At 34.0% G+C, this 21,829-nt stretch overlaps 1 protein-coding gene, 1 long non-coding RNA gene and 1 pseudogene across 2 annotated transcripts; 1 reads left to right on the top strand and 2 right to left on the bottom strand.

Annotated features, from left to right (window-relative positions):
• The first annotated feature begins 1,216 nt into the window (after positions 1-1,216).
• LOC103848068 lies at positions 1,217-5,017 on the top strand. The gene is made up of 4 exons (XR_004448483.1): positions 1,217-4,068; positions 4,190-4,269; positions 4,363-4,452; positions 4,543-5,017. It is a non-coding gene; the product is annotated as an uncharacterized LOC103848068 (long non-coding RNA).
• Positions 5,018-5,652: 635 nt separating this feature from the next.
• LOC103848101 (anthocyanidin 3-O-glucoside 2'''-O-xylosyltransferase) lies at positions 5,653-9,504 on the bottom strand. Its single transcript, XM_033273130.1, has one exon. It carries the CDS (start codon positions 8,315-8,317, stop codon positions 6,911-6,913), a length of 1,407 nt encoding a protein of 468 aa, XP_033129021.1. The 5' UTR covers positions 8,318-9,504; the 3' UTR covers positions 5,653-6,910.
• Positions 9,505-11,486: 1,982 nt separating this feature from the next.
• Positions 11,487-15,149, bottom strand: LOC103848069 (annotated as a pseudogene).
• Positions 15,150-21,829: the final 6,680 nt, after the last annotated feature.

Raw genomic sequence — 21,829 nt, 5'->3', positions numbered from 1 at the left:
TACTGGAGATATTTTTGGACGTCATGAGAACACTAACATAGATGTTGCAACTATTGTTTCTGTTACTGCAACCATCAAGGGAAAGATGTGGGATGTGTTAGACGATTTGTCATCATCACTATTGGATTTAGGATTAGTTTAATAAATTAGCTTGCTGCGAGTGGTTTTTGAATCTTAAGACTTGATTCATTTTGTGTGTGATGGGCCTTAACATGTAAATTAATTCTGTTAATTTTTTCTTAAGACAGTGGTTCGCTTACAAGAAAATGATCTTCAAGCTAGATACAAGTCAAGCAATCTCTTGCACAAACACATTATTCATGCTTCTCATGATCACAATCACAGCTTTAGAACAAGTACAGTCCACTTTGAGATGAGAATTTTATAGAGCTTACTCTGAACACAAGGCTTCAATGTTTTGGTGGCGTTGCAAATGACAAGTTTTTGGACATTTGACCGAATAGATACTTGTTACATCAACGAAATATTGCTAATAAATGTATAATCAGTTTTGTAAGAAGATGAAGAGTAGAGAGAAAAAAACTTAGAGAGCCTTTGTCTTCAAAAATTACGATGTCGAAGTTTACCCAAAAGAAAAAAGTTACGATGTCGAAAGCAAAATATTGGAGTTACAAAAATGATGAGTTTAAAGGCAATTAATTATCTTGTTGTGTATACAGATATCAAATCACTTAAAACACTCCGACATTTAGAAATACATTCTACTAGAACCATCAGTATTTACGTTTTCTTCTGTTGAGTTTCATTAAAATCACCCAAACTTCCTCCAAACCCACCTATATATAAAATCCTCTCAAGTCTTCTAAAATACTCAGTCCAATACACCCTCATCAGAGGTTTGTGTTTTAATTTTAAAAAGAGTTTTTTTTTATTCACCCCTCCCTAGGATGAACATGTAGGTTCACCAACCATTAGGATTTAGTTATTTGAGATTCAGTATCTTTAAAAACAAAAGAAATAAAATAATAAGAATTTGTCAAATTATATTATGTTTTTAAAATATATAAAAATAAATAATAATTACCAAAAATAACTTTTTTAATATTGTTAACGTTGTCAGCAAAACACTAAACTTTAGATTCTAAACCCTTGGATAAACTATAAACTCTTGGGTAAATCCTAAACCCTAAATCAAAAATATTAAAAAGTAAATCTTTAAAATTATAAATCCTAAATACTAAACCGTAAACTCTTAGATAAACCCTAAACCCTTGGGATTTAGGATTTACCCAAGGGTTCAGGGTTAAGGATTTATTGTTTAGTATTTTTAAAATATAGTTTTAATGTTTATGATTTAGAGTTTAGGATTTATCTAAGGGTTTACGTTTTACCCGAGGATTTAAGGTTTAGGATCTATGGTTTAGGGTTTAGTGTTTTGTTGACCGCATTAACACTATTAAACAATTTTTTTTTTGGTAATTACTATTATTTTTTATTTATTTTAAAATTATAATATAGCTTGACAAATTATTATTATCTTGTTTCTTTTTTTAAAAGATATTGAATTTTAAATAACTAAAATTTATTGGTTGGTGAACCTAGAAGTTCATCGGGATGAATCTAAGAATTCTTTTTTTTAAATGCGTCTGTTTACAAACGTATTGTAATCCAATTCATTTAAAGAACTCTAACAGTAAAATTTTACAATCGTAAGTCTTTAAAAAATATGTAAAATTACCGATTAAAATTTATTTTTATAATTATTCTACAAAAAACAAAATTGTTTCAAACATAAAGTTGAGTATCCTACTATATATTAATTGAGAAGTCACTTGTGCTTAGGTGTCATTTTAGGTGAAGTTTAGAATTAATTCTCAAACTTGATTGATTGTTGGTATTTGAATTTTCATTTATTTAATTAAAGTTTTAAAAACGAAACTAATCCTAGAACTACATAATCTAATCTATATCACCATAAAACAATTAAATATTTTAAGAAAACAGAATTAACATAATTTTTTATAGAAACAATTAAATATCATAAGTTACATTATATAATTTTAAACAAATACATATGGTATGACATAAATAATTATATAAACGATTTTAACATATTTATATTAATAGTGGATACAATAAATTATAGATTACAAAAAACTAATCAACCTAAACCTAATATTTTTTTGTTATACTCACTATATATATATATTTTTTTTTTCTTCTTCTAAAATGTGTCCAATGAATGCAAAACAGTCAAATATACAATTTTAAGAACATTCATTCATTTTTTAGTGACAAATGTTGATTGTATAGTTGGGTTATTACTTTCAGAAATGATTAAAATATTTGTATATTAAAAAACATAAAAATATATAGTAAGTCGGTTAAAATAATATTAATAAATGAAAATATTTATTATAATATAAAATTGAAAAATTGGAACATCTAACACTACTAAAAGCCGAATAAGGAGAGCAACGAGCGTGCCATGTAGGATTTTTTATTCAGGCCAATAAGATTTATTTGCTTCGACACGTCAGAACAGCATTGTCTACAGAAACTGGGCCTCTATGTGGTTTCCAACAAAATTAACATGGCCATGTGGAGCCCGACAATTACAATTCAACTTCTCAATTCTCTGTGATCGACTAATCCACTATATCTTCTATCTCTGTAACCCCCTCTTAATCAATGTTCTTTTTTTGTCCAAAAAAAAAAATCAATGTTCTTTTTATACCTTCTGGCTGGTTTCGTTCCACCTTACGTTCATCCTCCTCCTATATAAATGGCTTCGTCTAAACCTAAATCCTATCAAAATCGAAACCTAGCAGTAAGATCAACTGAAACCACTAATCACCGTAGAGCTCCTTCTGATCGATGAGCAGGTATGAGATTGACTTCCTCATATTCATTTTTTTACGACTCAATTCCACTTACCCATACGATATGAAATCGACTTCCTAAAGTGCTAGATTTCTGTTTGTTAAGATTTGTTCCACTGTCGTAACGATTCAATCCCTCTGATTAATTGGTGTGGTGTGAGCGTGATTGTACCTCTGAGCAATAATATTTTAAACGATGGAGATGACCACAATCTATAGTGTGGAATTGGAAGAGGATAATTTTGGAGGAAGCTTAAGGTATCAAGGGGCTGCCACTCGCCTAATAGATGCCTGTTGGACTCACGTTATGTACTTTGAAAGTAAGCTTTATCTCTCCCTCTCTTGAGTTTTAGTTTGTCTCATACTCCTGGTTTCTTTATCCACTTACGGACGATTCACAAATTCTCTGTGAGCTTATCAGATAGACTCAACACCAAAAGATACACCTCTAATTTGGTGTTGCTTTGTTTTAATCCTCAATCTAGAATTTTGCACTACCTTACATGTTCTAAGTAAGCTTTTTTTTAAAAAAATAAATATCTTATTCGTTTAACTACAAGTGAAACAATAGAATTACAAAGATTAAGTGATTGTGAATAGATGGCTAATATATATAGTGATATGTATTCCTGTGAAACTGTTTGGTGTCACTTTGTCCCCCTTTGACAGGAAAGATTGAATGGCACTTTCCACTTTTATCTTCTAGGTCCCTGAATCTACGATCACACTTTGATGGTCTAATTATCTTACTGCAAAATTGAATTATTCCAGCTTTGATTTACTTTGTATATGTTGTGTTATGTTTCATGGCTTTCTATGCTTGAACGTGCATTCTATCAATCATATTGACTTATTTTCCTGTCTGAAAATATTTTTCTACATTATTTTTCTTATGGATTGGCTTCCTACTTCTTCAGGGAGGAGTATATTTTAAGTGGCTCACAATATAAAAAAAACTCCCTCAGAAAATGTTTCAGGTACTGCAGATGTTAAATTTCAGCTAATGCATTTGTACGCGGCTAAAGTGAGAGTGACTTTGTTTTTCCTTCTCCTGAGTCTCCCAAGGTTTGGGATTTTTTTTGCATAAAATGGGTAGAGGGAGATGAAAGTAGCGTAGAAGATATTGCAGGGCACATGAAGAAAAATAACATATTTGGATTGACGAGTGAAGACATTTTATTGGTAAAATCAAATTCAGCATCAATTCAACGTTCATGAGAGAGAGGTATGCTTAATTAGTATAATGTGTCTTAGATTGGAAGTCATTGTTATTATGTTTCTTTAGATGGAATTTTATAACACAATGGTCGAGAGAAGATGTTGATGGTTAAAAAACTGCAATGCAGGCATACAAAGTAGCTAAAAAAATATTGACCAAGGTGAAGTTGTTGAACCAGACAAGGTTTCCTATGGACTAATGGAAAAGGTAATGACTTCAAAACTGCTTTAAAAGAAACTTGGGGTTGATGGTCACGGTAGATTTGTGTGCCAAAACTAACTCTTCAAATTTACTTTTTAGGGTTGATTTGATGGTCTGATAACAATATCTCAAGAAAGAGAATGACGATGTGGATGTCAAATTTGGTAAAGGCTGGCTGCTTCTTTACAGGTATATATAAATATTATACATTCTCCATTTTCTTTTATTTCTGATACTAAGATTCTAAAGTTGTGACGTTTTTAATGCACACAACACAAGGATTGACATAGAAAGGTCACACATGATGAAGTTGCAGCTGCCGCGATGTACGATCATTCAGATTCAATCGTGTTTCAGGTATAAACAATAGAGAAAAGTGAGTCTGCAGGTATTATTCTTTGGGCCATATGTTTCTGTGTGACCCATAAAACATAGTTGACTCATGTTTGTTTCTCAGTGGTGTTGCTGTGTGAATGGTGATGGAATATGCAGACAATATTGTATATTTGATAAACTGGCAAATACATATTCAATTCGCCAGCAGATCCTTGAGCAGTAGTTCATTTTTGTACATGGAATTTAATCTTTATCAGTCTGTATCTAGGTTTATTTCACATAGTGGAACTGCTTATCACTGCAGTTCTCTCTATTGTCTATGTATACTTATTCAGTTTTCATGTATCCTTAGCTTTCTACCTGGATTCAAGTAAGTTAACCGCATTTTCCTCTGTCAATACAATTCACATTTTACTCATATAGTAGCCCAACATAAGAGCTGTGTATACTGTGTTTGCACTTTGCAGGAGAGAGAGAGAGAGTCCTTACTTTTGTTCAGTTCTTATTGTCTTATTTGCCAAACCATATTCTATTGTCGGATTGTCTGCACTATCCAAAATACATCTATGTTTATAATCAACTTCTGTATCTACCAACTTACAACACACCAGCAGTTTAAAAAAAAAAACTTACAACACACCTATTACGTAGTATTCAATTTGTATTTAATCATAAATTTTGATTTTTAAGAAAATAAATAGAAGAAATAGTTTAATATAAAGATCATCTCTGGTTGATTTTTATAAGTCTCTATATGGGTTAACTAGGTGTTTGCCCGCGATGCGGGTTTAAACTATTCATAAATTTTTAAAAAGTTCTTTGTACACTATATTCATTATACTAAAATAAATCTTAAAATAACTTAATATTCTATTTTTAATTATATAATTTATGTTTTTTTAACTTTTTACTAAAATATTTTTTCAGATAACAATACAATATATATATCTATATATAAATAATCTTCTTTTTTTTTATATTTTTAGATTTTGGAAAATTCAATATTCTATTTTTAACTAGATAATTAAGAATTTTATTTGATTAATATATAGTTATATAATTATGTTTTTAACTTTTCACTAAAAAACTTTTTCAGATAACAATACAACATATACAAAAATTATCTCCTTTTAAAATTATATTTTCAGATTTTGGATAATTCTTACTATTATTAATTTTAATCAATTATCTAATCAAATAAATTGAAATTTTGTTTTTATTTTTTAATTTATTTATATATTTTATTTATTCATTAAGGGTAAAAACTATTTTAACCACTATAACTTTTAACTTGAGAGCTCGATTCCAAAAATTTATTTCGCAAATAATAGTATAGATGAAACGAAAAATTTAAGACAAATATAAAGCATCCAAAATCGGAAAAAAAAATTTCATAACTAGCATTAACCCAAAACAGATAAAAATGTGAAGATAAAAAAAATTTACATTCATATTAATATTATAAATAATTTATGAAAGTTGTTACTCGCTTCAAACACTATGAACAACATGGATCAAATCAAACCACTCACAACAAATCTAAAAAACAAAAGAGCACATAAGACCAACATCAAATTTATTAGAACAATAATATATAGATGTAAGACAAATATACATATATCAGTAAAATCATATCTTAAATTCATTTAAATTGTAAAAAAAATATTAATATTTTTGAAAATGGCCAAACAATTAAAAATGGTAAAACAATGTAGTTTTTTTTCTAAACAATAGGTTTACATTTAAAATTATATCTGTCACATGTAAATTATATCAAATTATATATTGTATTCAAAAGGTCAGTTTTAAATTATTTGGCAAAACAAATACTCTTTCCATTTCACAAAGATAGACTTTCTAGCGTTTTCGCACATATTAAAAAAACACATTAAGTCACTATACTAAATGTATCGCTTTCTGCAATTTCAATTTTTAATATTTTTTAACCAATAGTAATTCAATAAAATCAATTAATTTTCTTGAAATTTATAATTTTTTCATAGAAAACATAAAATATCTATCTTTGTCAAGAAAAAAATTCTCTAAAATATCTATCTTTTTGATAGTGAGGGAGTATAATATTAAAACGTCAAAATATATAATCCGCGCGAAGCGCGGAGATAAACTCTAGTTTCCATAAAAGGAATACAATATAGATTTATCAGCTTCAGGAAGTAATTCCCTAATCAGCTAATTTTATGAGAATTGCGAAAGAAATAAAACATGTTTTACAAATATATCTTAAACCATGGCTAATACACGAACATAACCAAATTAAACCAAGCCAAGTGGAAAGAATAAAAATGATCATTCATGACTTCACAAGATCAGTTAAGTTCTGTTCAAACTTGCTGATATAACCATCAGCAAACCCAGAGTCGCTCAAAACACATCTCCATTTGTCATGATTCTTCCTCACTTTCTCACCAACCTCACTACCTTCACCCATCACACTCTTCACGGCATCCTCCAAACTCCGCCGTGAAAACCACCCATTCTCTTCCCTCTCAACCTCCACCGCCACCTCCATCTCCTCTGCCATCAGCCTCGCGTTCAATATCTGTTCACCGTGCTGCGGCACCAAAACCATCTGGCAATCACTCATCAAAGACTCCCACATCGAACCAAACCCACAATGGCTAACGAAACACCCCACTGAAGGATGGTCCAATATCATCGGTTGCTGAACCCAACCTCCGTACACAACGCCACGTCCACGAACCCTCTCTTGGAACCCTTCAGGTAACGCTTCCTCCACCGTTGACACACCTGAAGGCGGCTTTATCGCGACCAGAAACGGTAAACCGGTTGCTTCAAGCCCTAAACAGAGTTCTTGAAATTGATCTATCTTTTCTACAACGGGTTGGCTACCGAAAGCGCAGAACACAACAGAACCAGGCTTGAATTTGGCTAACCAATCAGCCCATCGAGGCTCTAAGGAAGTCTTATTAGGTTCGTCTACGGGGAGTACCGGTCCGGTTAGATAAACCGGTCTGTTGTATTGGCTCTCGATGTAATCGCAGAATTTGCCTTCCGTCTCACGGCAAGTTCTTATAGCGATCGCATCGCAGTTTCTCATCGCAGTAACTTTCCCATCGAAGAAAGAACCAACGCCCTCGTGTCTCCTCCAGACGAAGCTTAGGGTTTTTGCTTCGCGCGCAAGCAAGACGACTTTTGAAGACGGGTAACCTAGAGGCGGTTTAGCTAACTCCTCCGCTGACATTTCCTTCCCATCAATGATCTCTCGCTCCGCAGCAGGGACAAGAGTTAGGGCTATTGACGCAGCGCTGACGGTATTGTAGCAAACCGTTTTAGCACCGACCGGTCTAGCGATTTCAGGTATCCAATCAGCGGAATCGTAGAAAACCAAATCCGGTTTGTTTGTACGCAGAATTGTCTCTACCTCGGGCCGGGTTTGGTTCATTGCAACCGCAAGCAAATGGGTCAAGAAAAATGGTATGTCGGAGTTGGTCTCAGCACCGGGAGGGAGCCCTTTGACATGAGGAATTGAGATGGTGTGGAAAGTGATGAGATTTGGGTAGAGGTTAAGAGGTTTGACCTGGTCTAGAGCTTTCTTGGGGAGCAAGAAAACGATCTCGTGCCCTTTTTCTGCAAGCTTGTTGGAGAGGTGAAGAAAAGCAGTCATGTGACCAAATGCTAACCACGGATACATTACAATGCTCATGCTTGACGATCCATCGGATCCAAAATCGCCCATTTCTTTGTTTTTTCTTCTAGCTTTTTTGTACCTTTTTGTACTTTCTTTTACTATATAAATAAAAAACTTTTTTTCCTATGTGTTTGCGTGTTTTCGACGTAAATAAATACACGAACCAGGATTGGTGGGTCCCTCCTGGTGGTGGCTGATAGCCAATGAAGTGACTTGGCAAGTATAGCTGCCGGGTAAGTGGTAAGTGCAAACACGAGGTGTATCGTGTCAGCAAACAAAAAGACAAGACCGGAATTTATGTGTTGTGCCTTGGGTTTTGGATTCAGCCCATTTTAGTTAATGGCCCTATTTTTTTTTCATATGTCGACTACATCAATATTTTTTTTAAAAAAACTAAACAGTATTTTCAATTTAAAAAGAGTCCTGCTGATTTAATTATTTTAAAACGTAACGTTAAAAGAGTTTTGTAGATTATTAGATTTTTTAACTGAAGAATGAAGATAGTTTTAAATTTCTACAGAGTTTATCTTCTTCTTTTTTGTCAACTAACAGATTTCAAATATTTTATAATATTATTTTGTGTTTGTTATTATCCTCTCCATTTTCCGTTTCTTTTATTGCTAAATCCATATTCTGTTTCTTTCGTTGCCTCTCTCTCTCTCTCTCTCGTATTGCAGCAGTTGATCTTTTTCTCATGGCTGGTATGTTTGAAACTTCTTCTTTTTGCTTTTGATCAACATTTTTGTCCACTTTCCATTAGTCTTTACCGTTTCATCTACAATCGTTAGGTGAACAGGTTGAACCGAGTTCTGCAATCGGGTGAGCTGATTAATGTTAGGATGTACTCACATTGTCGACATAATTAGCAAAGTCAATTTCATAACTGAACTCAAAAGGTATTTACATGATTGATTAGAAAAGAGTAAGCATATCTGAACTTCAATTTTTTCTTAGAGCTTGGTGAAAGAAGGGAAATGAGTGATGATGTTTGAATCAGTCTTCTCGCATGTTATCGTAACTGAATATGAAACTAAATCTCTTAAAGCAAATAAAAAATTCGAAAGAAATGGATGATGAAAAATCTATACTATACTAAAAGGCAAATATAAGCCATGGAGAGGGTGTCCACGTATGATAAAAAAATCAACCAATCAGAGAGCCCGAAATTACCACGTCATCTCATTTATTTTTTCGTAAAAAATGAAAAACAATGCGAAGGAAAGAATCGAACCCGGGTTATTATGAAATTAATATAGGACAGTTACCACTAAGCCATTGAAACTTTCTTGAACACATATACAAGAATCACTAAGTATGTAATCACAAACTCTTATGTACAATTACAATAATATGAATTCAACTTTCAAGACTCCGATACTTTGTTTTGTAAAAAAAAATAAGTAAGTGACTAAGCTAATATATTTTTTGAAAGTGTGAGAACATTGAAGAATATGAAAAAGCATAGATTTTTGTTTTCGTGACAAAGTTAAGAATTTTGTAAAACTAAGTTTAACATATAAATTTTCGTGACAAATATGAAAAAACATAGATTTTTGTACAATTTTGACAAAACAACTCAAAACATAGTTCTCTAATGTCTTAATAAAATATTATTTAAGGGTGCAATAATTAAATATATCAACAATAAATTTTATAATTTATAGACAAAACAATAACACAACAAATTTTGAAACATTTGTTTAACCTATCGATTTCTTTTCATGAGAATCCAACTGAACAAGATAAAAAACAATTAGATTTACAAATATCTAATTACCATTTTATTCAATTTTGATTAATTTCAAATTGTAATAATGTACCTTTTTGAAGTTACAAAAAATAATGTTCTTTCTTTATTACACTAGCATTATATATAGATTCTATATACACAAATAAATATAATATAACAACATAAGATTGGTTTCCCCGATTCATAAGTTATCCACCAAAGCAAATTAATTAAATCAATCAAATTGTTAGAATACAACAAATTAATATATAATTTTATTTTAAATTAAATTATTTAACGGTGTATTTTCATTAAAAACAAAATAATAAATAAGTAAAAATGATTTGATGGTAATTTTTATGACATATATATATATCAATTCAGTGAAAGAAATAGAAGCTTAATATGGAAAAAATCTTAAATACAAAAAACTCTAAAAATTAACAAAAAAACTAACAAAAATTAAACTATGATATCACTTGAAAGCTTTTTAGACGATATTAATAAAATATTTTAGCGATAATTAGACAAATTTGATTTTTTTTGCCAGCCAAAATTTTATTATTAATTAGCATCAATTATTTCAAGATGTTTAAGAAAGGATAGACAAAAAAAATAGGATGGACATAAATGATATATGAACTATGAATAGTACTTTGTAAAGCTGACTTAGATAACACATCTGCACATCCATTTCCAGTCCTTTTTGATGCCTAAATTCAATTACTTTAGAGTAGTTATTCCACAAAGAGATCGTATGAGATATTGTTTTGATATTCAGATTTGTTTCTTAACTTTTAAGAAGATTGATAACTGTAAAATGTTTTCTTCGAATATGATATGTCTATAACCGAGTCCCCAACATGAGACAAGGTTGTTTAAAAAGTAAATAATTTTATTTTTCTTATATTATATAATAAATATATATTATTTACTGATAATAAAAATATAGTTATTCATCTATCACATATATCTATGCAAATATGCGAATCAAGTACAACAATCAAACAACATAATAATTTTCACAAAGAAAATTAAAAAAATATTTTTATGTTATGTAGTCTTATTTTATATTCTTTAAATAATGTAATACAATATTATACATTATTATTTTAGAATTGAAAAATACATATAATATCTTATCCGCGCGTAGCGCGGTTAAAAACTCTAGTTATACTAATATGAGACTAAAGTCAATATACTCTATTAATATAATTCATATAGCCGTGATTATAATAAAATTATATGGTAAATTCTTTAAAATAATATTAATCAATGAAAAGGTTTATTATAATTAAATTAAAAAAATGAGAACAATATATTAATACATGACTAGAGTTAAGACTCTATTGATATAGTTTTGATTATAATAAAATTGACATGCTTATTTGTAATAGGAAAAAAGAAAGGATACATATATAAAACATCAGTGAAGAATAATAAAACTTGTATGTTATATTCTTGGTTGTATTCTTTTTAATATTATACTTTTGCGTACTAAATTTTTTATATGTTTGCTGAAATGTTTTACGTATTACTATAACTGTTAATTAATTATTTGTAACTATTTTACTTCTTAAAAAAATAAAGTTGTAGACAAAATAATGCGAAAATAGAAAGTGTTATAAAATAATTTTTGTTTATTAATCTCTGTTTTTTTTATTAATCAAAAAGTATGTCATAAAAGACTTTTTGGAAACTTATAATAAAATTTATAGAATTAAACAATATATCTCAATAGTCTTTTAAAATTATATAATACCAAAACTTTTGATTTTAAAACTATTTAAAATAAAATAGTTTTTTAATAGTATGATTATTATTCAAAATTATAAAATTATAAATATGATTTAATTTTCATAAAATACGTATATCCGCGAAATCGGGGTAACCACATAGTTTAATTGGACAGACTGCAAATAGTCACGACTCAACTTCATGGACGCTTGAAAGAGTTCAAACTCCATTATGTTGCATTGCGTATGTAAATCGTGTCGCAAATCCCACTTCTCCCACTTGGATAAGGAAAATATTTATTAACTTCAGAGTGGGTTTGAATAATCAAATCAAACACATGATTCTTTTTTCTCGTGTCTGGACGAGTGTGGCAACACGAGTGTTGACTAGATTTTTTTTTTGTTTGCGTCAAAAGTGTTGACTAGATAAACACAAGTTGTCTTCTTGTAACAGTCTTAGAATGGATGATTTTTAGAATCAATTGCTCCAGTATTCCTGGTAGGAAAAAAAATTCTCGCGTACTCTTAGGGGGCCTTATTGAATTAGGGATTTGAGAAAGTTTTCAAGATTTTAAGATTTAGAGGGTTTTGTTGAATTCAAGGATTATGATGGAGGGTTTTGTTGAATTCAATGATTTTGATGGAGATTTAAAAAGAGAATTTGGTAGGATATGGTAAAATCTTTTTAATATTTTTTTAACAAAAACTTAAACCACTAAACTACAAAATCGTAATCTGATTGTTAGGTTTATATTAAAACATATATTATCAAATGATATTACTATACATTATAAAGAAATATAGTCTTGTAACGATTGCGCGTACGGTGAAAAAAAATTAAAACGTTTTTTGATAGGTTGCAGAGTTCAAACAAAAGTCCAACTCTTCTATTTCTCCTCTGTTATGTGCTCCCTATGTGCTCCTTCACATCTTCTCTCTGTCGGTAATCCGCCAATAAGAGGATTGCCTATGTAGTTTTTTTCTCGTTGAAGGTGCTAAATTGTCTTCTTTGGAGAATGATACCTGATATATTGTTCATGAGACTTGAATACCGCAAGAGAAGTAAGGTTTGTTAGCTGAAGAGGTATGTTTCTATGTAACATGTTATAAGAAAGATCAAGGTCTCAATGTCCAGCAGCTTTGAGAAGATATCCGGTATAGAGCTCGACAAGAAATTGTGAGATAGATTCATGGCTTCGTAGTTTTGAGAGTACTCCAATTCTGATGGGATAACACCACTTAATCCATCGTTAGACAGATCCAAACCATATATATAATCAACTGTTCCTCTACTGAACTCAGATTTCAGTGTAAGAATCGCACTTTGATTTGTTCATTCTCACAGCACAAGAAACAACATACCTCTATTTCTTCTCGAAAGTACAAAACTTAGGCCTTCGATGATGATTTCTTCTTTGAAGGACCAGCTGTTTTCTGCTCTGCTTTCTTGAATATATTGGCTACAGTAGCTTGAACGAGCTACCGTCTTTGATGATTGTTTTTTCCTTTTTAGCTGGAAGTTCATTAAGCAACTTGCCTGCTGATGTAATAGTAATATCAGCTTGAGGTTCCTCACGACCTTTTATTGAAAAATCAGATTCCAACACAGGTTTCCATCTTCTTCATCAGATGTATTGTCTTAACTAGTTCACTTTGACCTGAAGAGTTTTTTGGAAAAGTATCTGCAAAGTTGAACTTCTTGCCAGAAATTCTCTGAGACTGTTGAACCTGAGTTAGTTGAACTGGTGTAACTTGAATCTTATCAGCCATATACTCTCCATCATCAGACAAAAGCTCCTCCATTTCAACTTCAGGTGAGTCTGTCTCTGTCTCCGTTGGTTAGCTACCAGTTTCAGGAATCGCAACCGTCTTAACCGAAGCTGCTGTTGCTACTGCTCCTGCACCACCTCGGAAATCAAACTCAGTCTGCTCTGCCTGAGACAATTCTTCAGGGAAATCAAGACGGGCTTCTTCAGGGTTTTCCTCTTTAGTCCCAATCCACCATGATTTTCATGTTATCAAAATAGTTATCGCATAAGACGTTTTTGCCACCTAGAGAATTGCAGAGACAAGTATCTGTTCTTCGGATACAAGATCGTTCCAAAAAGGTTTATTCGACCCTGGAGGGAAGGTGACGTAGAGGACGGGGTTTTGGTGGAGAGTCGATCGAGATCGCGGATAGTGACGCCGGAGATGGGAGCGAGGATACCAGGGATGGAGAAGAGGAAGCTGTTCTAGAGCTGTGACTTGAGGATGATGTTGGAGCCGTAGTGCTTCTCTCTGATCCGTTCTCTTGTCCCAAATATGAAATAATTGTTTTTTCTTAAATTCCATCTCTTTAGATGGTATTCTTTTTATTGGATTTGAAGAGTAAATCATAGTTTTCAATAATCTAAAATAATTTCTGATAAATCTCATTGATGAAATCCATATTTTACAATAAGAGGTGATTTGGTAGGGTTTTTATAAATGCTACATTCAATAAGGGAGGATTTGTAGAACTTTTTATAAATACCTAATCCAATAAGAGAAGATTTGGGAAAATCCTAAAATTTGATGAAATCCCTAATCCAATAAGCCCCACTTAATGATTTATTAAATCTTTATTTAAATAGAAAAATTTAGTAAAAGACAACAAAACTGAAACTAAGAAAAACTTAAATAATTACAATTCTACCTAAGATTATTCAAACCCGAATCCAATACCGACCCAACAAAATTGAATACCACTTCAAGAAATTGAATTCTCGAATATGTTTCCCATTTCTTTCCCTTATCGGTTGAAAATTGAGGTTTAAAAATAAAGTAATAAATGAACTTGTAAAAATAAAAATAAAGACAGGGTTTCACTGTCTCTAACTTATTTCTCCATGTGTCGACCGTTCGCGTTTTTCTTGAAATTCTGAAAACCCTACTCAATCGTGAATCTTCAATTGAGAATCAAAACCCAAATAGTGTTGAATCGAGACGATCCGAAGGCGAAAGAAGACAGCTCGAATAGTGTAGGAGGAGAAGAAACAGCTATGGTTCCAGAATCAGGAGAAGCAAGTAGGGATGAAGCAAACCCAAGCACCATCGACAAATCTGTCGCCCCGGGAACCGAGTAAAGTCCCCGAGATGCAGATGAAAGCGAAGAAAATGCAAGTGAGAAAGAGGAAGAGAAGGAATCAAGTGAGAAAGAGGAAGATGAGGAATCAAGACAAGTAGAAGAAGACAACGAAGGAGAAGAAGAGAAGGAAGCCGAAGACGAAGAGAAGGAGGTCAGAGAAGAAGAGAAGGAACCCGAAGAAGAAGTGAAGGAGCCCAAAGAAAGAGATGAAATGGAGCCCCGAAGAAATGATGAAGAAGCTGAAGAAAGGACGACCCAATCAGTACGAGAACATGAAACTGAGTCGCATGCAGAAGAGGTAAGCATTCAAATACGAGAACATGAAACTGAGTCGAGTTAGTGTAATATTAAGAAACAAAGTTAACGTTGTAATGTGTTGATGATTTTGTAAATCTAAGTTGAACTTCAACAATATAGATGTACGACCTTTGTGAAACCAAGAAAAACTTCAACTTTATGATTGCTTAACTAAGTCCAAGTTTGTGAAACTTTATGTTGATGGTTGTAAGATGTCGTATGTGATATGGTTTTCACTTGAGTGCAGCTTGTAGATGACGAAGAAGAAGGCATGCAACCGCTGAAGTTGCACTTTCTTTCAAGCCAGTATCAAAAGTCTTTAAAGCTTTCAGGAAAATGTTACATTGACACGGGGATAAGAAATATATAGACGATCCTGACAAAGGAGGAGGTGGAATGGTTCATAGAGCACCCACAGTTCCAACATTTCTTCCGTATTAAAAACCGAAAGCAAAAGTGGATGGGAATGTGGCTTCTCGTTTTGCGATCAGCTTGTGTAGCGAAGAAGTATGAGTTATGGTTTATCGTTAATGGTGTCCCAATCTGATACTCTCTCAAAGAAATTTAGACTCATTTCTGGACTATACTGCCATGAGTATCCCCCCAACCATGAGAGGTTGGGTGGTACAACATTCATGAACAAGTATTTTTTTAAGGGAAAAAGGTTCCATACGCTGACCTGGAGAAGCATATGTTGGCAATGAAATCAAAGCCATCTCAGGATCGTCTAAAGATGGTCGCAGATGGCTGCTCTGTTCTTCTTAGCCAGCATCCTCGTCGGAGGCCGAAAGAGTGGAGAGGGAGCATCACCTGTAGACAGTTTCTTCCAGACTGTTGCTGATGACCTAGATGCGTGTATAAAGTTCCCTTGAGGGCGGTATTCATTCGAACATAACTTGAAGGATGTCTCTAGCTTCTTGGAGAAATGCGACGGGGTTGTGCTGACGAGTTGGGTTTTTACAAGCTTTCCTATTCCTTTGGAGATATTCTTAAGCTCTCTTGTACTTAGTTGTCTTATTGTTAAGTTGATGTTAATGTCTTTTTGCTGTGTGTTCGTAGTTGTTGGCCTTTGAGTCAATTCCAAGCTTGAGAAACCATTTCAAGAAAGTGTGAATGGTGCACACCCTAGTTGCCTGCGGATGTGCAAGATGCAGTACAAACGCAAAGGTGGAACCAAGGCATTCAGTCTGAATGCAGTGAACGTGAATCTTGGTGATAGTAAGGTAATTGATGTTTTATGTGTAGTCGAATTAAGGAGAAGAGACTTATGAAAACTTGGTGAAGCTAAAGTTTTATGTGTATTTGGCACATGATATTGCGAGTATCTTGGCAGCAACAGTGGCTGAGAAGGAACTTCTGGAAAGCATAGAGATGGGCAAGGAAAGTTGCTGGGCCGATGAAAACGATGATGCAGCAGTTAATCGTTGGACCAAGATAATACGGAAAGGGAAGAAACAATTTTTCTTTGAAGAACAGTTCGGCATCGATTTTGCGGCTCGTACAGCTCAAGTTGAAGGTCCCACCATTCCTGCTATTGGAAGAGGATCCAATAATGCAGAATCTGGACATGCTCATGCAGATTCGGTGGAGGCTCCTGGAGTTGAGGCTTTAAAAGCGATGGAAGGTCGGCTTATGAATGCAATCTCGGATGGAATGAAGGAAGTGAACAAAAAAGTCAATTCATTATCTAACCAGCTAACTTTTCTAGAAAACAAAATGAAAAATCTTAGGGTGAGTGTTCCCAGAATGAGTGAACTGCCGTCGGAAGGGGAAAGTGATAATCCGTCCGACCAAGATGGTAGTGATCATCCGTCTAACTTCGTGAAACTAAAGTAATTTGTAAAAGAGAAAGTAAAGAAAACTTTATAAAGTTAAACTTTCATCTTAGTCTTACTTCGTGAATGAGCAAGTAGGTGAAACTTTGAAATAAAGTCTTCGATAACATGACATAACATAGGATAATAGGAACATAATCTGATCTCACATCATCCTTAAGCAAATAACAGAGTTATTCCACAACGACAACAACAAAAGAAAGACTTGCAAAGCGCCAACGCATGTCGTGGACTGGACGCATGTCATGGACTGTTAGGATTCGGACGGGTAAGCTTATACTTGAGTTCCGCAATCTCTGCAGCCATCACATCCACATGCTTCCTTAACATTTGAACCTCTTCCTGGACACCGAGGACCCATGGTTGACGGAAATGGAAGCCATCATTCTACGCATAAAACCCGAAAGTATCAAAATCTGTACATAAAACCCGAAAGTATCCATAAAGTATCCATAAATTACCTCGAAATTTTTGAAAGTAAAGTATTTTCTCCCTGGTAAAGTGTCAAAATCGGTTGGATACTTCAGATCCCGAGACACCTTGTTGATGATTCTCCCCCCCACACTCGGCATCTGCCACGAAGCTAAGCATGTCGATGTCATCCTTCAAAGCCTTCATCTCCCTGCCCTCCTCGTATGGATGAGTCATGATTCTGAGTATTCGAGTTAGGAAGAAAGAAGAAAGATCGCGAAGAAAGGGTTAGAAGAGAAATCTGAAATCTCGAGAGAGAAATCTAGAGAGAGACTGAATAGTGGACATAAATGGGGGAAACAAAAAACAATGGGTTTAATACACGTCTACGTCGATTCCACATCGATTTCGGGGAGAGTCAAAAATTCAAAAAAATGGGTGGGAAAATTCAGGAAGCTGGGCGGGAAAAAGTTTTCGTGCTTCTAGTTTCACATAGTTTGTAGTTATACAAAAACCTTTAAAGTTTTACTTTTCTGTTTTTGCTATTGTCTTAGTTTTACTGTACTTAGATGATTAGTGTTATGGTTATACCAGCTATATTCTGTTTTCTATATGCATTTCTGATGTGGACATGTAGAAATAAATTCAATTTCATGACATATATAACTTTTCTAATCCCACAATGTAATGTCTACGAAAAAAAATATATAATAACAATGTATTTACTCCCCGGTTATTAGAAAATGTGATCCAGATATTAAAAATTTCCAGTTAACGTGATCCGGATTTCAGAACTATGAATAAGTAACATGATCGAATAAGTAACGTGATCTAAAGCGTAAGTAACGTGATCCAAAGTGAAATATAAATCATCAATAATATAACAGAAGTTTCACCAAGTTATACAATCATACAGCGCAGTCACATAACACAGGTTTCACAAAGTTTTAAATTCATATAGCGCATGTTTCACCAAGTTTTACAATCATATAACGTAGGTTTTCACCAAGTTTTTAAATATTTCCCTTACAACCAACTCCTCTTCCCTATCAATTTTCCTTGAGTTCCCTGTGTTACTTAAGTCTCTTGTGATCCATGTGTTCCTTGAGTCCTTTGTGTTCCTTCCGATCCTTGAGTCCCTTGTGATCCATGTGTTCCTTGTGTTCCTTGTGATCCATGTGTTCCTTGTGTTCCTTGCGATCCTTCTATTCCCTGCGAGCAGTTGAAACAATGACACATACTTATTAGGACGAGGCCGACTTTCTCCTGCAAAAGGAAGCCTTTTTTCTTGAATTCTTCCTTTTTTTCGTATTTTGGAGGTAATGGACACTTTTCCTCGACTTCTTTTGGAATGATCCAATCAGACATATGAGGGACTGGATATATAGTCCTTCGATACGTCAAAGCCCACATACTAATCAAGTAATAAGGCGAGATTACATCATACATGTCACTCAACTCTATTGGTCTATCATGCTTCAAACACTTAATGGCAGCGCCTATTGCATGGACACATGGGTATCTATCTATATCAAACTTCCTGCAACTGCACGTTTTATTCTGCAAATCCACCAAATAAGTATTCCCGTCTTTTCCAATAACATTGTATTCAAGCTTAAAAATGTTCAGCGGAGTCACTTGTAGTTTTTCACCTTTTGTTACTCTCTTATGCATTTTGTTCTCCACTAAAGGAACCAATTTTCGAGATGACGGTCCGGCTGCTGCATCCTTCCTATGTCTGTTGAACCACTCAACCATTTTGTCAATAACTGTATCAATCATAGGCAGTAAAGACATCATTCGTGCCTTTTCAAATAGCGCATTCAAAGACTCCACACAATTAGAAGTGTATATGTTGTACCTTGCACCGGGGAAATGACACTTCGTCCAATTTTTGACATCGACACTTTTATCAAGATACGTAGCACACCGTGGATAACTCTGCCTAAACTCTTGATACTGCTGTTCAAACTCAGCCTCTGAATAAACTTGTGCAACTTCCTGAATTGTTCTGCAACCTCGTCCCTGCCGTATTTGACATGACCTTTCACATTGTGCGATAGATGCCAGATACAATACTCATGTTTAGGCATCAGATACACTTCAGCAATGACTTTAATGAGACTTTTATTTCTTTCTGAAACGAACACCAATTCCGTCAAATCTGATATAACAGTTTTCAGCATTGTGAAAAACCAATTTCAGCTTGCATTTTTCTCCCCATCAACGACACTAAAAGCTATAGGATAATGGTGACGGTTTGAATCCTGAACCGTGGTAATAATTAAAACATCACCTTCAACAATCTTCAGAAAAGTTGCATCCACAGTGATGACTTTCCTCATGTATTCAAACCCTTCAATAGAAGTTCCCAACGCAACAAATAGGTATTTGAACCTTTTTTTCATCCAATAACAAACTTGTTTTTGTATTTGGGTCCACCTTCTCTAAGATATGCAAATAAGAAGGATATCTTTTGTATCCTTCCTCGGGACTACCACGCAAATCCGCAACAACTTGTTGTTTCCCTCTCCAACATGTCGCATACGACACTTCCACACCTAATGTCTTTTGCACCAGACCGACCAGGATTTTCGCAGTTGGTGTCTCATATAGTTCCGGATAATCCTTATGCACTATAGCTGCAACACATCTTGGTGTAGGTTTCCTTTTCGTTCCAGTACTTGACGTTGCGCGAGAGCAGAATGCATCCTTATGTATGTTATAATCGAGAACGCTTCAGAATTCTTTATCTTTGTAGCTCTCACAACCCATTTAACCCTCAGCTGCTCCCCGACTGTGACACCCCCGATCATAGCTGACCGGAAATAACACGATCGATGTTCCTCGATGGTCGATCCGAGGTTCTCAGAATACTTCCGATCACCTTAGACTAACAACCAAAGAACACCAACGCTCCTATCAGATATCACTCTAGGCTTTTCAACCCGAAAAAACAATATCCGATAGTTAGTTCGTCCGGACAAGGACTAATATCATATGGAACCTGTACTTTAAAAACATTCTTTATATATCATTTAAAGCATCTTTCAAAATTTGTTATAAATTAACCTCGAGGTTTTCGGTCTACAAATCTTATACATAAGATATATCAAAATGACTTTGCACGGATAATAAAACTACCGCTGGCTAATGATGTTCATTCCCGTCCTAGAGTAAGGTCTCCCGTCTACTGGTTACCTGCATCACAAATGAGTCATGAGTAACTAGTTTACTCAATGAGCCTAGTCCCGCACCCCAACGTATATTAGTAATATCTCAAGCAATTAACTCCATTTGTATGCAGTGGAAATACATTCCATAACTAATAAGAATGCATATATAAGGTCTACCATTCCATCGATGTGAATCTTATCTTAAACATCATCTCCATGACACCCGCCATACACTCATACTTATAATATATATATATAAACTAAACCCGAAAAATCACCAAGGCTAACCGAGCCTAGCAGGGAAATAAATATAACCATCATTTCCCTTAGATATTCCAAGATCGAACATCTAACGCTGCATGCAGTTACACGGCCTCCAGGGTACGACCCCATCATCGTGTCTTCGTATCCTTGTTCCGTATCGCAGGAACAATTCATGGTAATGCGGAAACTTTCGGGAGAGTGAGTATACAATAAGACTTCACATGATTTATACTCATTTATTTAATATTATACATATGTATTAATACTTGAGAACAAGTACTAAAGTTTGGAGTAAACCTCTATGATCATTCATAAATATTTATTAAGTGTTTACACTAAGTAAACACCTCGCCAATTCAATATTGATCAAGAGACAAAGCCTATCAATCATCTACATTCAGGATTGATCAACCATCTATCTAGACTCACCTTTTAGTCCTTGAGATTGGCTAAGGTAGACTAGACACGAGCTCAAGCTAATCACATTCCACTACTGGTACACTTCAGATTCGGAAGGATCAACAGGACATGTCTGGCTGATCCAACCACTCTCCATTACATCTGATCCGAGCAAGACAAAACACTCCAATCGACCAGTTGTATAAAACTGATTCAACCATGCAGTTCATGATTCAGGACAGCTACTAAGGGAAGTTCAGAACATGTTCAGTTCAGACTAAGTTTGGTTCATACTATAACAATAGCTAAGAAGTTTCAGAACAATAATCTGATCCATCTATCAGTTCAGTCTGGTTCAGAGACAAATCGTTTCAGCTAAATGATTTAGTTACTAGCTGACCATGAACTGGACTAATATCAATCCACATAGGCATTAATCAAACTGATCCAGATAGGTTATTCATCAACCAATAACCGGCTCTTTTCAGAACTTATCTAAGAGCAAGAAGCTAAGGCTTACCGGCTATACTAAACTGATCGGTGAACACAGCTGATCCTCTCCTTCAATCTCTACTCACACTGACCTGAGCAGCATAAAGGTTCC

Source organism: Brassica rapa, chromosome A06, assembly GCF_000309985.2.
Source record: "Brassica rapa cultivar Chiifu-401-42 chromosome A06, CAAS_Brap_v3.01, whole genome shotgun sequence".
NCBI lineage: Eukaryota > Viridiplantae > Streptophyta > Magnoliopsida > Brassicales > Brassicaceae > Brassica > Brassica rapa.
The sequence above is the reverse complement of the archived record's forward strand: the minus strand, read 5'-3'. Positions and strand labels throughout refer to the sequence as shown.